General features: G+C 42.4%; 1 protein-coding gene across 1 annotated transcript; it reads right to left on the bottom strand.

Annotated features, from left to right (window-relative positions):
* Positions 1–964: 964 nt before the first annotated feature.
* On the bottom strand, positions 965–10,788 carry map3k19 (mitogen-activated protein kinase kinase kinase 19). The gene is given in 12 exon segments (XM_080457009.1): positions 965–1,307; positions 1,673–1,881; positions 2,813–3,065; positions 3,772–3,971; positions 3,973–4,011; positions 4,515–4,613; positions 5,289–7,553; positions 7,681–7,715; positions 8,018–8,145; positions 8,634–8,756; positions 9,893–9,980; positions 10,525–10,788. Coding segments are annotated over 11 exon segments (3,516 nt in total). The 5' UTR covers positions 9,949–9,980; positions 10,525–10,788; the 3' UTR covers positions 965–1,198.
* Positions 10,789–18,035: the final 7,247 nt, after the last annotated feature.

Below are 18,035 nucleotides of genomic sequence, written 5' to 3'. Positions count from 1 at the left end.
TTTTAGTTTTATATACACCAACAAATCACTGCGTAAACATTCTAGTTTTTTTTTTTTATGTTTTATAATTGACAAATCAATTAGTTAAATGAACTGTTGCACCCCTGAAATCAGTGCTTCCCAAAGTGGCGTCTGGGGAACTCCAAGGGTCCTTGAGGGGGTTCTGAGCAAAGTGTGGAGTATTTCGATTTAATATATTTTGTTATATTTATTGTACTGCGAGTTTTCACAAAGATAGAATTGAGCATATAAGAATTACTACATTACACCTGTTATCTCCCCACCTACCTACAGTACAGTAGAAATGGCAACTCTAATCTCAAGATAGGGGTCCCTTGCTTAGACAACATCTAATCAAATGTAATGGGGTCAGATCCTTGAACTAAAAGTAAACGGCTACTGTTAACGTTACTTCAGTTATATTCTAACATTAATAGCTAGGGCAAAATATACTGTAGATGCATGGTAACCTGGATGTGATGCTTATGAGAAATCGGTTACTAAAATTCCATGCTTGATTTACAAAGGACAGATATATGACATTTATTTACCACTGATTATATTGTACCTACTGAACACTTCAGCAAATACGTACTGTGGGGAGCTGTTCCATCGGGATCAAACGGAAACCCCAATATCTGAACACATTATCAAGATCACCAATTCTGCATAGGTCTGTTTTGCTCAGACATTTTGAAAAACAAACGGCTAGATATTGATGTGTAATGAAGGCCACAGCTGGGCTTTTGCTTATTCTCAGTCATCGGATAATTTACCGGATTCTCATTCGGTGAACGTTAGTAGCATCCGCTGACCACCTTGTTTTAAAATGTGACCAACTGTTCCACCGCTTATAGGCAAAGACACATGCAGAAATGAGGATGATTTCAAAGCAAACTAGTTTTAATATATTACACATATTAACAAATTTAATAATTTAAATATAAAACATCCTAATAGGCATTCATATGATTGGCACAAATTGATGAAACATAAACTCATGTTCAGCTGGAAGTATTCACGTCAGTATTTTGTGATCAATAGATAAAAGTGCTCTCTTTGTTTACATGATTGTAAAAAGAATATGTAAAAGAGTTAATACCAAAATATTTGTTCTAAGCTCCTTGAAAAGTGTAGTGCTATGGTTAAGCTATTTGGAGTGATATGACTAAATGTCTCTTGACATTGAAACGTCCCCCTAACCACACTTTCCATGTGGGTGGGAACAGTGATGCTTTGTATGTGGGTCTTCTGGGATGAATGGATGCATCAGCAGTTGATTGGCAGATGGTCGTAGTTTCTGGTCACTGTAGAGGGGAACAAAAATATGGAAATTCATCGGGTCACTTCACGTTCGAAATTGAAGTTTAAAATTCAATTGTTCTCCCAACATAGTCTTAGTTAGTTTGGCAATTAATTATTTAATTTAATATATTATTAACAAACTAGCTGCTACAATGGATTACTATCATTTCCTTCTCTTTCTGAACCGTGCCAAGTATTAGAGCAAGGATTCCCAAACCTTTCAGGCCACGACCCCCTGAAATAAACATATTTGAACTGGGGACCCCCACCCTGACAAGCACTTGGAATTGTAGGCTTTACATTTAGTTTGACTCGGTTCCACAGATAAATATTGTGAAAATAGCCGAACTATTTTCAGGCATCTCACCTTGTGAGGCAGACTTGAACAAAGTGTCTAGCGTTGACAGAGAACCCATCCGGCAGGGAGGGCATTGACCCTCTTTGAGCCCCAATGTAGAATAAGGCAGCCATCTTGTCCATGTGTGCCAGTGGTGGTTTTCCTGTTGCCATCTCAAATACAGTGCAACCAACACTCCAGATGTCTGACTTCCTGCCATGGCCCGTCTCGTTGATCACCTAGGAAGTAGTAGGGAGGTTAACATTAACAAAATATTTTAACCACAGCTCTAGTGTCCCTATTATGGGCATGTCAATGTAGACAAAGATTTAGCGAAAGTAATCAATCTAATCTAGGAGTTGCGACATGTGAGCTAGGTTCCATCTGTGAACAGTTCTGGCACCGTTGGCATGATGGCAGCGAAACTGCACAGACTGCGCGCACACTCCCCGGATACCAGAGCAGAACCTCTGCCGCTATATATGTTGGCGCTATAACAGGCCGATTCGCGTTGCCGATCTGTGTAAAACGTAGTATGCACAATCCCTAGAGGCCAAGGAAAAACCTTTGCCCTGCATGTTTCACATCTGCCTTTTATAGCACCACCAGGAGGCTGACTAAATTTCACGCAAATCGGTACACATGATCTCTATGGTCATGTAATCAAGATGGATCTGTTAGAATTTTCATATTCCATCCTGATTGGCTAAGATTGTGTTTGCAGGAGTGGCCCGTTTTGAACAAAATGCTGCAAATCATGAATGCAGCGTCTGTTTGCAGTGAAACTATGCACGCACATTCGCACTACGTTGAGGAACAAATGCCACCCTTTTAACATTGCCCTATTATAGGCAGATTTTTGCAAAACAATTCATTTTTATATTACTCCTACAAATTATGTCCAAACATCATTCAAATCGGTACACATCATCTCTATAGTCAAGTGATCAAAACGGATCCGTCCGATTTTTCATATTCCATCGTGATTGGTGAATTCCGAACATTGCTAGCCCACAATAACCTACCTGACCTGGCGGAGACCTGTGCTCCGATGAGCACCTTTTCTAGTAGTATTTATTTTCAAAGTTGCCTCCTTTACAAGTCAAGCTAGTGATGTCAAAGTGCTTTGAGGAAGCTGAGGTCAAATGCATATTTTCAACCCATATCTACCTCTGGTGCCATCCAATAAGGTGTGCCATGGACAGACTTGAGAAGATCTCCACTGTTGCTTGAAGTGTGATTGACACAGCTGAGGCGGCGGGCGCAGCCAAAGTCGATGAGCTTGACGACGCCGGTGGGCATCAGCATGATGTTGTTCCCCTTCAAGTCACGGTGGATCACCCTGTTCAGGTGGAGGTAGGCCACCCCTTCCAGGATCTGACTGGTGTAAAGGGACAAGACGCGCTCTGGCAGAGGACCGAATCTGAAGTGCAAAGGATGTTTGTGTTCAGTAAGTCCTAATTCAATTCCATCTGTGGTGGTGGTTCTAATGCTCTATGTTTTAATGATTAGATGCCGCTCAAAAATAGTAACAGTTTAAGAGCTTGGAAATATGTTGAATTTGACATTTAGTAAAAGAAAAATCTTTATTTACAGTATACAGGTTCATGTTCTTAATAGTGAAGGTGGGCAAATTTTCACTCTTGGAAAAACATGAGTACCATCAGGGCAGGGTTGAAAGAGAACTAGAATATCCTACTTGACTTAAAGTACATGGTTCTGAAGTAGAAGTGGATTACTTGTGTTGACAACTACTCCAGTAAAAGTACAAAATATTCTGAGGTATAAATGGGGCTTAAAACCATTTTTTGGTCTGAACTAGGCTTAAGAGGTAGTTACATGGTCACAGTCAAAGAACCAATGGATCCCCGTACCATCCGATCCCTGTCCAGTTCAGGGATTGGTCTCTCCAAAGTGGTGACGATCTTTTCTTTATATAAACTTAAATGGAATATCCTCCTGGCTGTGTATAACAGCACAACTAGCCTACTCTGTAATTGTTGCCTTTCTAAAAGAAGTCGAATATAATACAGTAAAAATATACTGTACTTAAATGACAGCACAGTTACTGATTTGTACTCAAAAAGTACATTGAAATTATATTCAATTACAACAATAGCCAGCCTAACCTGTGGAGGATGCTAGCGATGGATCCTCCGGGGACGTACTCCATGAAGATAGAGACCACTTGTTGACGGAGCAAGGTCCCCAGGAAACCCACGATATTGGCATGACAGAGGTTCTTCAGCAACTCCACTTCCTCTTGAAGACGACTGTACTCCCTATCTGCAGCCTCGGGGTCAGAGGCATCCAGGCACACCTGCTTCACCAGCTATCAGCTGGCCCTGACTTGTGAGGCCACAGTATACCTGATGAGAAGGGAGTTCACCGTGCAACAGTTAAACAAGCTTAGCTAATAAATAATACATGTTTTGATTGATTTTTAATACAGTTGTAAAAAATAAGTGTAGATGAAAAGTTTCCAAAATAATTTAAATACCGTAAAGTTGTGAATCAGACTAATCAATTTAGAATTTGAATTTGTTTGCATTGATCCATTAATATATGCAAAAATTAAACTATGTATAAAAAGCACTTCTCGATAATTCGATTAATCAAAAACGTAGGAAAACATCATTCAGGGTTCATGACACGTTTACCTGGGTGTTTTTTAGCACGTGCATGTGCTGTCCTCTGCTGGTCAAAATACTTTGACACAGCATTTTTTTATTAAAACCCAGTATTGTAGTAAGAGATTTAGAGCTTTGATGCATGATGGACAATATTTCTCTAGGCTCTGTTATGCATGGCGATTCAGTTAATCTCTTTATTCTGTCTATTGACATTTGTGTACTAATGGTTAGTAACTAACCGTCCCATAAGCTCCTCTGCCAAGCACTTCCCCCTTTGTCCAGGTGATGGTGTCGTCCAACACCAAGCCACTGAGCACTCCACCATGTGTTGTAATGTCCTGCCAAACACAATAGACAGAGGAGAGGATTACAAATGTGCTCTGCATATCCCTGTTTACAAGCAGGCTCCAAACAGATTATGCTCAACTGAGAAGGATTGAAACTCTTTAGTGGATTCATATGTGGAAAACAAATCACTCTAACTCCCTCTCAGTGGAGGTAGCCCATAGAAGTCAGGTTGTAAAAAACAAAGATAGATGAAAAAAATCTCTCTCTCTCTCTCTCTCTCTCTCTCTCTCTCTCTCTCTCTCTCTCTCTCTCTCTCTCTCTCTCTCTCTCTCTCTCTCTCTCTCTCTCTCTCTCTCTCTCTCTCTCTCTCTCTCTCTCTCTCTCTCTCTCTCTCTCTCTCTCTCTCTCTCTCTCTCTCTCTCTCTCTCTCTCTCTCTCTATAAATATAAATGGTATTATTTAATACATTTTGTGCACTTTGTGGTAGCACTGTTGCCCCACAACTAGAATGTCCTGGGTTGGTTCAAACCCAACTGGGACCTTTTATGTATGGAGTTTGCATATTCTCCCTGCGTTCACATGGGTCTCGCACCAAATTCATACTTGTGACTGGCCTTTGAGATAAAAACCTGTCCTCAGGCACTGATAAGTTAGAATGGCTTAGATAAATGCAGAGGACACATCTCCCCACAGGGATCAACCAAGTATAATTATACAAAATTTACCTCCGGCAATATCTCACTTCCTATTGCATGATCTTCTTGGCTGCGTTGCTTTCCGTTTGATTCATAATCCTCAGGACATGGGACTATAGACACGTCCCTCTCATCCAGTGAAATCAGCTCCTCTGCAAGACATCTAAGCAGGTCATCCGTAAGCGGGCCCTCCCCGGCCTCATCCAGAAATTTCTGGTAAACTGGTGACATGGTTCGACCATCGCTGCCTGAGGTCCAGGTGTTAATCTTCCTTTGCACTGGGCTTTGAGACGGTATGGGCTCAGGAACTGGATGGTCCGGATTTTCGGTCTCACTTTTCCTGTGGTGGTTGTCTAGTGAATTCTTCAACATTCCTTGCATGTGATGACTATGATTGTCACGAGATACTCTGTGAGATGTGTGTCCTGTCTTTGGCACTGGACTAGTTATTAGGTTGTCACTTGGCTTCAGCATCTCAGATCCATATGTGGACGGTACCTCTTCTATAACAGATAACATGGGATCTTCACTCTGGACCTGAGAGCTGTTAGGATAAATCTCTACATCGTCCTCACTGAGGTCGAGCTCGGCATCTGTGTGCCAATCCAGCCTAGTGACGTCCTCCATTTTGTCTGTCACCTTCCTTGGTGGAGCTGTGAGGCAAGGCTTTGCCCTGGAAGTAACTGGTTTAAGTTTGCCCTTGGTTGAAATCACTGCCTTCTCCACTGGACTTCGCCTCAGCTTATTGCTCTCTGGCTGTTTCCTCAAAGGTTTGTGTTTGATTCTGTGACTCTGCCGTGTCTTCAGAGACGGAGCAGATTGCACGTGCCTGTCCTTACGCTTCTCACAGGAGCTGGAGACTCTTAGGTTGTCGTAGACTGGACCTGCAAACATCTCATAGATGGCTGGTCCCTCATCCCTGCTTTGTATTTCCTGAAACATGTCTTTGTAGGTGACATGATCCACAGCGGATTTAGACCTGGCTGTCCCTGCTATGACAGTTCTCTTGGGCTGCCTGGCACTTTTCAGCTCCCTCTCTGGTTTTTGAGTGTTATTGTCGCTGCTCAACATCTTGTCGGGTGTTGGTCTTTTGCTATTTTGATGGTGTAGTTCAATTACTTTCTTTCGTGGAGATGCTCTGTTGGTGCTCTGCTGTGCATCCTTAACAGCATTCAGCTTGGATTTGACTTTAGTGGCTGTGGCCTCACCGTTAATAATCAGATCAGTGGTTTTCCTGACTTGTGTGGTGGTAGAGGTCCTCAGATTGCCTTTGATCTTGGGTGTCCGATTTGGGATGCTGCGTTTTTTGTGTGCCAGTACGTTGAAAGACTGGTTGGTCTGGAAATTATTTGGCAGTTCGTAGTTCTTGCTATATCTCCTCTCTCTGTTCCTCGATGGTTTAGTAGGTTTCATCATCATATCATCTGGCTGGGTATCCAGTTGTAATAGTGTGAGATTTACAGTCGGAGGCAAATGTCGATTCTTCTCCACAGCAGAGGTGCTACTGTTCACCTTTACATTCTCAACACAAACCTCTGACTGTGCCACAACCTGTTCATAATTTCGGTAATCCCTATCAGAGCAAATGATGGCATTATCCTGGTCATGATTCAGGTCAAACACAGTGATGTGACAAATCTCATCCATAACTTCTTTAGCACACGCCATATTGTTCTTTTCTTCCTTAGAGTGTGAATTAATATGTTTGTTTTCTTCAATATGTTTCACATTGTCTTTGTTTTCACAGTGTGATTTTATAGGTTGTCCATAATTTGTATGCGTGATAGTTTCCTCATTATGACTGCCCACAGGGTTGTGAGTCAGTGCTGCATGATTAATAACCTTAACATGGGGTCCCATATTTCCCTTCCTAACCCCATGGTCCTCTCTAGGCTCACTGTAACTCACAGCTTTCAAACGCACAGACAACTCCACATCGAAGTGCAATCTGTCTTTGATTGTCTTTGGGTAGGTGTCTACTGAAGTTTGTTCATGGAGGTCCTTCTCCTCTTCCTCATCCTCATCTTCAAGATCAATTGAACTCTGGCTGCTGCTGGAGCCACTCTCCTCACTGCCGCCCCTAGCGGTGGGAGGGCCACTACGTGGACTGCCCCAGGATAGCCTCCGGCACCTTAGATGGGCCATGGAACTCACGGAGGTCTGATTTATGGGCTTCAGGGGAGCATAGTGCTTGAATGCAGGCAGGGCTCCTCCGTTCCTGGGCCTACCATCCAATGGAGCCAAGAGCTTGGGGGTTCGGGGAGGGATACTGGGGCACAAGACGGGCAAGGACCCCTGAGCAAATTAGAGAAAAATTACATTATGTATAGGAACTATAGGATTTTGCCAGGCGAGGTCAAATCCATTTAAATGAACATAAAGTATTGAATTTAACAGTGTTGCTGTTCAGCTCATGACCCACCTTTCTTCCATTGCTTTTTGTGTCAGACCCAAGTCCTGCAAATAGATATGATAAGTATACTAACAGGCATAGTAGTGTTTCATTCAAAGCATTGAAAGTTTTCCTGATTCCTAAAATAATCTGCGGCCCAATACATGACTTACAAACACAATGGTGCTGTTGGATGAAGGTTTAAAAGTCAAAGTAATTGTATTTCCTTTTTATACTGTAATTGAAAAGTTCTTTGGTCTGTTCTAGGCAACAACAAAAATACACTTTAAAAAAAAAAAAATGTAATAAATGTTGCAACAATAATGAAATGCATTGATCTATAATCTATACAGCTATGTGTACTCACGGATCTGGGTGTGTGCCCTGCTCTGGAGCAATGGTTCCATGACAGTAGGAGCTGATTGACTGAACTGGCAGGACTGAGGCACAGACAGGAGGCCTGAGGACCGAGGGGATCCAACAGCCTGGTTCTTCCTTCTTGGTAGCAAGGAGAATTTGAGATTATTAGGGCTATTCATTTTCTGTGCTTTTTTTCAGGATTGTAGGAATTTTTACAACTCTATAAATGTCTTCTTATATTTAACCATTTGTTTGCCCCGGTCCATCCACTACTATCTATTACACTAAACTTTGGTAATTCACACCGAGAACTATAACAATAAATAAAGTGTTTTAAAAATCGTTCTAACTGAAGTGATGGCAGAGTCCACACCACAATGAACAATGCCAATCAAAATCTTGAATTTACAGGTCGTCACGTACAGTACAACATGGTTACAGAAAGTGATCATTCATAAGTGTGGATGTTCATTATAGTTATCATTCTTGGTGTGGACGGCCACGGCCCTTATGACTTATTGATTTGATCATTTCTTTTGTAAATGGAATAATAGTAAACCACACATGTTAAAATAGGACTTGTGCATCCGTATCTAAAGCTGTATAGCACATAGTAGGCCTACCTGTGTCTGGGGGGTTCAGGCAGGCAGGGGCTCCTGGTACCCTGCAAGCAGTAAGTGGATGCCAAGTCCAGATGACCCCAGGGTCTGCCTCTGTCATTCAGGCTGGGCAGACATAAACCTCTACTGATGTGACACAAGAACAGAGACATGGGACATAAACCTCTACTGTTGTGACACAAGAGCAGAGACATAGGATGGAAAAGGAGAAGAGAGGAAAAGGAACATTTCTTATGTGCAAACTGTTGAATTATAGACATGGACCAGAAGAGCTTGAAGTAGAGTTTATACCCCCCCCCCCCCCCCCCAGCAAATCTAACCCTGATGTCAACACTCGACAGAAAAGAAATGGAGGCTCAGTAACAATAGCATAATGAATATTAATAAGTAGAATAGTACCCAGTTCTGAACATAAGGGCCTAAAACATGTTTTCTCTCTGACTTTCTACGGGTCTATTCTATGAAAGGAGAGACTGCTGGGAGACTTGGTTCCGTGATGAGAGCACCACCACAAAACACAGACAATAGGCTGTTTCACAGAGCAGCTCCAGTGTTTTGGGTGGAACAGGTTGTCCTTGAGGCACAGGGGCAAACTGGACTGTCAGTGTAACAGGATAGGACACAATTCTACTGTTGTTAAGAGTGAGAGGGAGGTGTTGACTAGTTTGGGGCGCGTGTGTGTGTGTGTGTGTGTGTGTGTGTGTGTGTGTGTGTGTGTGTGTGTGTGTGTGTGTGTGTGTGTGTGTGTGTGTGTGTGTGTGTGTGTGTGTGTGTGTGTGTGTGTGTGTGTGTGTGTGTGTGTGTGTGTACTGTGCATACAGTGTGTGTGACACACACACAGACATACGCACACACACACAGAGTTGTAAAATGAGTCAAGTTGAATAGTGTGTTGGTTTGTTTGGGTAAGTGTGAGGGACAGTGTGTCGACTGCCTTGGTGTTTGGGTGTCGTCACCATCCACACGCCTGTGTGTGTGTGTGGCTGTTATGTATACGTATGAACAGATGTTGATTGTTGACGTGTGCTCATGAGCCTGCAGCGTCAACATCCTCAGTGTATTGTGGTTACTGTTGTTTTTTCCAATTACAATTAGCCTTATATACCTTCTGAAAGAAGTCTTTTTTAAATTATTATTATTAAGAATTGGGCTGTGTGTGTGTGTGTGTGTGTGTGTGTGTGTGTGTGTGTGTGTGTGTGTGTGTGTGTGTGTGTGTGTGTGTGTGTGTGTGTGTGTGTGTGTGTGTGTTGGCTGCTACCCACCTGCTCCCCTTCCCCACATCCTGGTAGGCTTGCCTGATGTCTCTCAGCGTTTCCATGGCGTTTTGGAAACCGAAGGGGATTCCCTTATCTGTCACACACACACACACACACACACACACACACACACACACACACACACACACACACACACACACACACACACACACACACACACACACACACACACACACACACACACACACACACACACACACACACACACACACACACACACACTGAGCTTGTAGATTGTAGATATTTTCGAATAGCAGAAGTATAGAATAGGGTTTTGTAATAATGATCTAGATCTAGTAACTAAAGTTGTCAAGTAAATATAGGCTAGTGGAGTAAAGTACAATATTAGCCTCTCAGATGTAGTGGAGAAGAAGTATAAAGTATTGAAAAACTGACATATTTAAGTACAGATCTTGAGTAAGTGTATTTAGTCACTTTCCACCCCTGACACACAGTGACTGTATACCCACACACGTATTACACATTACGTACATTCAGGAGCTCTACATCAAATAAATGATGTCCCTATAAACTAGAATACAGTGCAAGCCAAGTGTCAAACCAGGGCCACGGTGCATGTGCTGTTATATTATTACAATGAAAACAATGGACATTACCTGTTCCTGAGCCTGTTTGTCCAGTCTACATAGGGACCCAGCTTAAATGACAGGGTGACAGATGGAGGGCTCACCTAGTAGAGCTCTCTCTCTCTCTGTACTCCTGCATGTGTTTGTATCTTTCGGCTTCTTTTATCGTCAAACAGCACTTCCCGCTTTGTTCTATATGCTGAGGTTAGGAATGTGACCCTTCTTCTAAACTCCACTTTTAACTCCCATCTCTCTCTCTCTCTCTTGCTTCTCAGCTAGTGCTCTTGTCCTGTTTGTGACACAAGTCAGGCGGGCAGGTTGCTCAGCTGAGAGGTTGCATTGTGTGTGTGTGTGTGTGTGTGTGTGTGTGTGTGAGAGAGAGACGGCCCTCCCCCTTGCCTGCCACCCTTTGCTTTCCCCTCCCTATGTCGCCTCCCACTTTCTCCTCACCCTCTCTTAGGGCAGCAGTGGCTCAGGAGCAGTGGTGGAAAAAGTACTCACATTTCTTACTTAAGTAAAAGTATCAATACTGCAATGTAGAAATACTCTGTTACAAGTTAAAGTCTGGAAATCATTTTTTTACTTGAGTAAAGGTATTGGTATCAAAATGTACTTGAAGTGCCAAAAGTAATAAGTACTCATTATGCAGAATGTCCCATTTCACAACTTTTCAAATGTATAAAATGTATAAGAATCATTTGAAAATAGATGCGACACATTGTGAGCTTGTAGATCGGCTATTTTCAAATGGCCAAAATGTATATAGCGCTGAAATGATTAAGGTATGTTTTGTAATAATAATCAAAATCCTCAAAGTAACTAGAGTTTCCAAATAATTGCAGTGGAGTATACGTATAATATTTGCCTCTGAGCTGTAGTGGAGTAGAAGTAAAAGTATAGAAAATTTCCCGGGGTCTGGATAATGTCAAAGTGTCCTTGAGTAAAAGACACTTAACCCCTAATTGCTCCAGATGAGCAGCATGGTGCCTTGCATGGTTTCCTCCTCCATCAGTGTGTGACTGGGTGAATGTAAAGCGCCTTGGATAAAGGCGCTTTATATAAATGCACCATTTATCATTTAGTCCCTTTCCCATCTGCAGAGTGCTGATTAATTCGGTCCGGTCACCGGATTTGGGAGAAAATGGTTAAGAACACCCTACACCACTCCCCTCCACCGTCCAGCAAAAGCATTCTAGGAATTTTACCTTGGCTGGTGACTCTACGATGTTCCAATTGAGGGACACTCTCTGAAGACTCCAGTACGTCCTGAATGGTACACATGAACAAAATACTGCCTCAATATACCTGTTATATTTATTAGGTATAAGTGTATCGCCATGGACATTTCTGCAGTGCAAGATGGAAGCATCCCTATTTGCATGCATATGTATGTTAACACACCATACACAGTAGTAACTCTGATAGTGTACAAATGAACCATATGGACCAGCGTTTACTATGTATGTTTGTGTATCTCATGTCCTTGTGTGAGCTCTTTGAGATACAACTTGCCTCTATAGACCATCTGCCCTTTCCTTCGTATTCAATCAGAGGCAGTAGGGCCATTAAGTCAGTTAGCCAGCTGCCCTGCTTGTGTGTGTGTGTGTGTGTGTGTGTGTGTGTGTGTGTGTGTGTGTGTGTGTGTGTGTGTGTGTGTGTGTGTGTGTGTGTGTGTGTGTGTGTGTGTGTGTGTGTATATGACCCCTTTACCTTAGTGTGGTTGAGTAGCAGAAAGTGGTGATGATTTGGGCTGGGGTCGTCAGCTGACAACTGAGTGGGATGAAAGCTGTCCAGATCCAACTCCATCTCCAGGTCTCCAAGCTCTGAGTCCGGTTCTCTTACCAAAGCTAGGGGTGGGACTGAGGCTGTATCCACGAACACACGCACGCACGCACGCACACACACATGCACACATAAAACAAATTTGGATCGTAAACCTTTGTAGCACATATACACACTTCATGTTGATCCCTAAACATGGGTAAACAAGACTAGGGTCCCTATTTAGATGTAATCCAGTGGCAGTATCATCATCACTACTGGGCCTAGAAATTAAAACGTTTTTTTCTTGAAATAGGTCTATTTATTATTAATGATGGCAATCCAGCCCATAGTTTTCAAGATATCTTGTTTGGGAATAAAGTGTTGGATGGACCAAAGCGACCAACATTGCCGTCCTTAGAGCCCTGCTGCTAGCGTGGACAAAAACAGACTTTATCTGGTTTTCCACTGCTGATACTCATGAACATACCAGGTCAAGAGTTAAACCCTGTGTAAATGAAGCATTAGGCGCACGTGGACCAGAAGTGTGGAAATAAGCTGTTTACCCAGGATAGAATGAGGAAAAGAACTGTGGAAGAAAATAAGGTGTTCCCCCAAACCACTCAGTCTGCCTGTCATTCCCTTTCTATTAGTTTATATGGTCAGACAAACGCAAAAAAAGAAAAATTGTTCACTGATGAAAACAAGGGTAAAGTCTAACAGCACCACTATATGCAGCTTGGTAAATATGTCACATGGCAAGCTACCTCTCCTGTCTGTCTTTTTGTAACACAAACCTCCAACTGAACTGACATTTTGCACATAAGCACACTGACATTAGAAGGCTCTTATTGAGGCATGGTCAGTCACACAAACAAGGCCTTCTCACACATCCATGCACACCCCCTTCTGGCCTTACAAGTGCAGGCTTTGATGGCGACTGCAGAGGTTTCTTATGAAAAACATGGATATGAATGAACTGGGAATGATCTATGCTGGCTTGAGATTGTGATCGCGTGTGTGTGCGTGTGTGTGTGTGTGTGTGTGTGTGTGTGTGTGTGTGTGTGTGTGTGTGTGTGTGTGTGCGCGCGTGCGCGTGTGCGTGTGTGTGTGTGTGTGTGTGTGTGTGTGTGTGTGTGTGTGTGTGTGTGTGTGTGTGTGTGTGTGTGTGTGTGTGTGTGTGTGTGTGTGTGTGTGTGTGATTTGCATTCACTATGCATGGCTTAATGAGTAGCCTAACTCAATCAATATGAATCAGTAACCAAGCTAACGGTTAACAACACCATAAGGAGAAGAATCGATAACCAAGTTAACGACACTATAGACATATGTGAGGAGATTGAGTTAACCACATGTTCATGTAGTGTCCCTATTGTGGGGCGAAAATCCAGCAGAAATAGTAGACCTACAGCAATATGCAGCTATAGGTAAAGATGTCATACTGTCTATCGTCTATTTTCGGCAAAGAGATTTGGTGTAGAGAGAAAAAAAGAAGGGACCATGTATAGACCTCTGGGGGACCCCAGTCAACTACGTATACAGGGCTTAAGTGGTTTTAACCCATTGATACCTGGAACGTCTGTGTCCCTTTTTTTTATGACCACATTCTTTACGTTAATTTTTCTTTTTTACATCAAGAGCAACCCATTTTGCTCAGCAATTTGATTTACAGTGTAAGCACAATAGGACATACATATTTATTGCCTGCATGTGTGCAGAACACATGCATGTATACATCGACATGTATGTCTGTGTCCCTTTTGAGCCCATACAGAATATGGAGATGTCTGTTTCTGTCAGTCCTTGTCCCTTTTATGCCCATATATGGAGATCCCTGATGGCATCAGTAAACGCCCATATATGGGAATGTCCACATATGGGCATATTGGTTGAATCATATCAGTGGTTCTGGACAACTGGATATCCGAACTACTCGATGTCGGGCGCCGCACTCCCTCGAGTCCTTGCTGTGTGCGCGTCGAGTGGTCCGCCGGCCGGCCAATTTTTTTATATTTTAATATAAGAAAGAAGAAAGATAGGATAATGCAAATATTTGACAATGTGTCAAATTGTGCACTCTTTTTTAAATAGTTAGCCAATGGTTAAAAAAGTAACACAGTGGTATTAAAATCAGCCTATAGGAGGCAGTTCACAATGGCTTCTGTCGTATTACACAAGATATTAGTGTTTTATTTACTTTGGGAGTTACTTTTATTCTCAACAATATATTGTATCATTCCTCCGCTCTACTGAATATTATGTATCTCTTTGCTCATGTAAGAGTTTTAAAAATGTAGTATTGTACAAGTGCTTGCCTGACTCATATCCGGCTGTGTGTGTGTGTGTGTGTGTGTGTGTGTGTGTGTGTGTGTGCGTGCGTGCGTGCGCACGTGTGTGTGTGTGTGTGTGTGTGTGTGTGTGTGTGTGTGTGTGTGTGTGTGTGTGTGCGTGTGCGTGTGCGTGTGCGCGCGCGTGAGTGTGTGTGTGTGTGTGTGTGTGTGTGTGTGTGTGTGTGTGTGTGTGTGTGTGTGTGTGTGTGTGTGTGTGTGTGTGTGTGTGTGTGTGTGTGTGTGTGTGTGTGTGTGTGTGTGTGTGTGTGTGTGTGTGTGTGTTTCCTACCTGTGTGCTTGAGGGCCCCAATCATCATTTGAATGATCTCTTCCTTCAGGGAACTGTTGATGTTAAGGGCATAGTGGAGAGGTGAACACCCCCTGTGGTCTTGCATACACAGCAGGTCACTGGGAACAGAGAGATAACTCTGAGTCTGATGCTGCATTCACGCTGGCAGATACAAAAGATAAAACGATACAAAGCTACACAGCACATTTGTAGCTTTGTATCTTTGTAGCTGAAGCTGAAACCAGCTCAACTTTTTTGTAGCTTTGTAGCCGTTGTAGCTTTGTAGCAGCTACAAATGCTGGATTTATCTTTGTATCTTCATGTCCCTGGCTGCCATTGAAATTGAATGGTAGCCTGTATCTTTATCTGCCACTGTGAACGCAGCATAACTCTGAGATAACTCATGTGGCAGACCACAGCTGATCAAATAAAATGTATTACAAATTCCACAGTTTTAGACTACAAAGTGTGTGTGTGTGTGTGTGTGTGTGTGTGTGTGTGTGTGTGTGTGTGTGTGTGTGTGTGTGTGTGTGTGTGTGTGTGTGTGTGCGCGTGTGTGCGTGTGTGCGTGTGTGTGTGTGTGTGTGTGTGTGTGTGTGTGTGTGTGTGACTGCTCTAACATGCTTGGCTACACAGACAGTAGACTAACCATTTGAACCCATTAGTATACCTATTCTGGGGCTAACATTTGGTGAAAGTAGCAGATCTACAAGATCACAAGCTTGTAGATCAGCCATTTTATAAGCCATTTTCTGCCAGGTCATTCGGTGTAGAGCGAAAGCACGAGGAGGCCTATTAGTATAAAGCCCTTGTAATCCAGTCAACTAATGATAGGGTTCTTAAGTGGATAATGCACATTCATGTCATTCATGTCAATGTGTGTCAATGTATGTATTCTGTATGCATAATCTTACGCTGAGAGAGCCAACAGTTCCTTGACCACCTCCACAGGTCTGTGTTCCCATGGCAACGACGTTGCGAGGCCCTCAAACAGGTCAATGTCCCTGACAGCGAGCATCACAGGTGTCACCCCGTCACCGTTACAAACATTCACATCAACCATGTCTGCCTCGGCCTATAGGACAAACACATTTGAAACTTTATACACACATACACACACATGTGACATGCGATGTTCATGTTGGCCAGGATTGTCATTTTAGTAAACGGACAGTCTGTCTGTCTGTCCGTCCGTCCGTCCGTCCGTATGAGTGAGTGACAAATATATATTTTGTTTTGTTAATTTCTACTCCACCACCTCTCAGAGGCAAATATTGTACTTTTTACTTGACTTATAAATTATGATTTCTCATAATAGGGTAAGTTACCCAGCCTGCCAGCCAGCAGTACATGAAGTAATTAAAATCAGTCCAACCTTTACCAGCTGCAACATTAAAGGGATAGTTCACCCCCAAAATGACTTTTTTCTCCCCATGGAGACTTGAATTCATGGATTCTTTCTTTTTTTTCTCGCATTCCTAAGCCAATAATTTGATGACCCACGGACCCGTAGGCAGCGGGTTCCGGAACAGCTGCCGGTCATCAATTTATTGGCTTAGATTACATTACATTACGAACACATTAATGCATTGCTAATTACAATCCAATAATGTGATTGTGAAATGCATTCTGCATAAAGAGTACCTAATTTTACGTTTATTAATGAGTAAGTAAGTAGGCTACGTCTTGATGCCAATACCTTTGTAATTTTACTCAAGTAAAATGTTTAATACTGGACTTTTACTTGTAACAAAAATGTCTACATTGTGGTATTGGTACTTTTACTTGAGTAAAAGAAAGAAAAGAATTGTCTCCATTAGAAATGAACACAACTCTTCACTGAGAGCCACAGGCGGGAGGCAAACACACACAGACAGCATTCACACACAGAGCCTGCCATTTAGACTCAGCCCATTGTGCAAAACGCACCTGATGATGTGTATCACATTTCCTGATACACAACGCTAGGAGGAAACAATGAGCTGGATAAGACTTTCTGTTGGCCAGGTTGACCAGGCCAACGTATATACACAGTAAAATCCAGAGTGTTTACGAGAGTACAGATGTAACCAAATAGACCCGTAACCTGCACATACCAGTGTCATGAATGGCCTACATTGCTTTCAAAACTTATGTTTCAAAATAAGAGAATAGTGCCTTGCCCCAGGCTCATAAAACGTGTGATACTTTTACAACAAAACGTTCATTGTTAAAAAGTTAAAGCTCTATATTCCGATTTCCCTAAACAAAATGCATTCTCATGTGCATGGGCTCACACACATTTTATCCAATCAGGAGACAGAACCCCACAAAGATCATTTATCAGCTTGTGTTCCGGGTTCCAATTTTGTCTGCTCATTTATTTGTTTCATCGCTTCCAATTTTTATCCTGTATCCTGTATGGATTTTCACTCCTGATTAGATGAAATTGGTATCCTGACCTAAAAAGGAATTATGTTTACTAAAGAGTGAAGGAGTGATGGGACACCTGTCATTGAACAATGGTGGCATGCAAATATAGCAAAAATAGCCAATCTATAAGGTCACAATGTGTCGCGTCGTGATGCGCTGTGAGCTTGTAGATCTATTTTCACTAGGTCTTATTTACATTTATTTTTGTGCATTAATCTTAATCGAGGCAAAAGTTTTGAATAATCGTGATATAGTTTTGAACTCATATCGCCCATCCCTAATTGGAGTTACACCTTAACTGAACAGGGATTAACACATTTGACCAAGATCAACCAAGAAGACACACAGACACTCACAGAGTTCTAAGCTCTTTCATAATATATCCTATTTTGTAGACATGTTAGGTAAGTATATTTGGCCTCACCAAAAAGTATTGTATGGTGTGAAGGTCTCCCTGCCAGGCTGCCTGCAGTAGCTGAGCCTGGGGAGGCAGATTAGGCCTGGAAATCCACCCCAACACTGCTCCCTGGAGGTGAGGAGGACTCACATGCAGAGCTGTCTGGTTGCTATAGTTACACAGTGTGATGTCAGCCCCTCTATTCAGCAGGGATTGGACCTCCTGTGCAAAAAAATACAAACAGAGAAAACTTAGGAAGAAATATAGTTTGGATTTTTATAGAACAACAGAGTAGAGGTGCAAGAGTTAATCAAACTAATCAATTAAAATCTGATTATATAAATAAATAAAT

Source organism: Gymnoscopelus braueri (genome assembly GCF_963280865.1).
Source record: "Gymnoscopelus braueri genome assembly, chromosome: 18".
NCBI lineage: Eukaryota > Metazoa > Chordata > Actinopteri > Myctophiformes > Myctophidae > Gymnoscopelus > Gymnoscopelus braueri.
The sequence above is the reverse complement of the archived record's forward strand: the minus strand, read 5'-3'. Positions and strand labels throughout refer to the sequence as shown.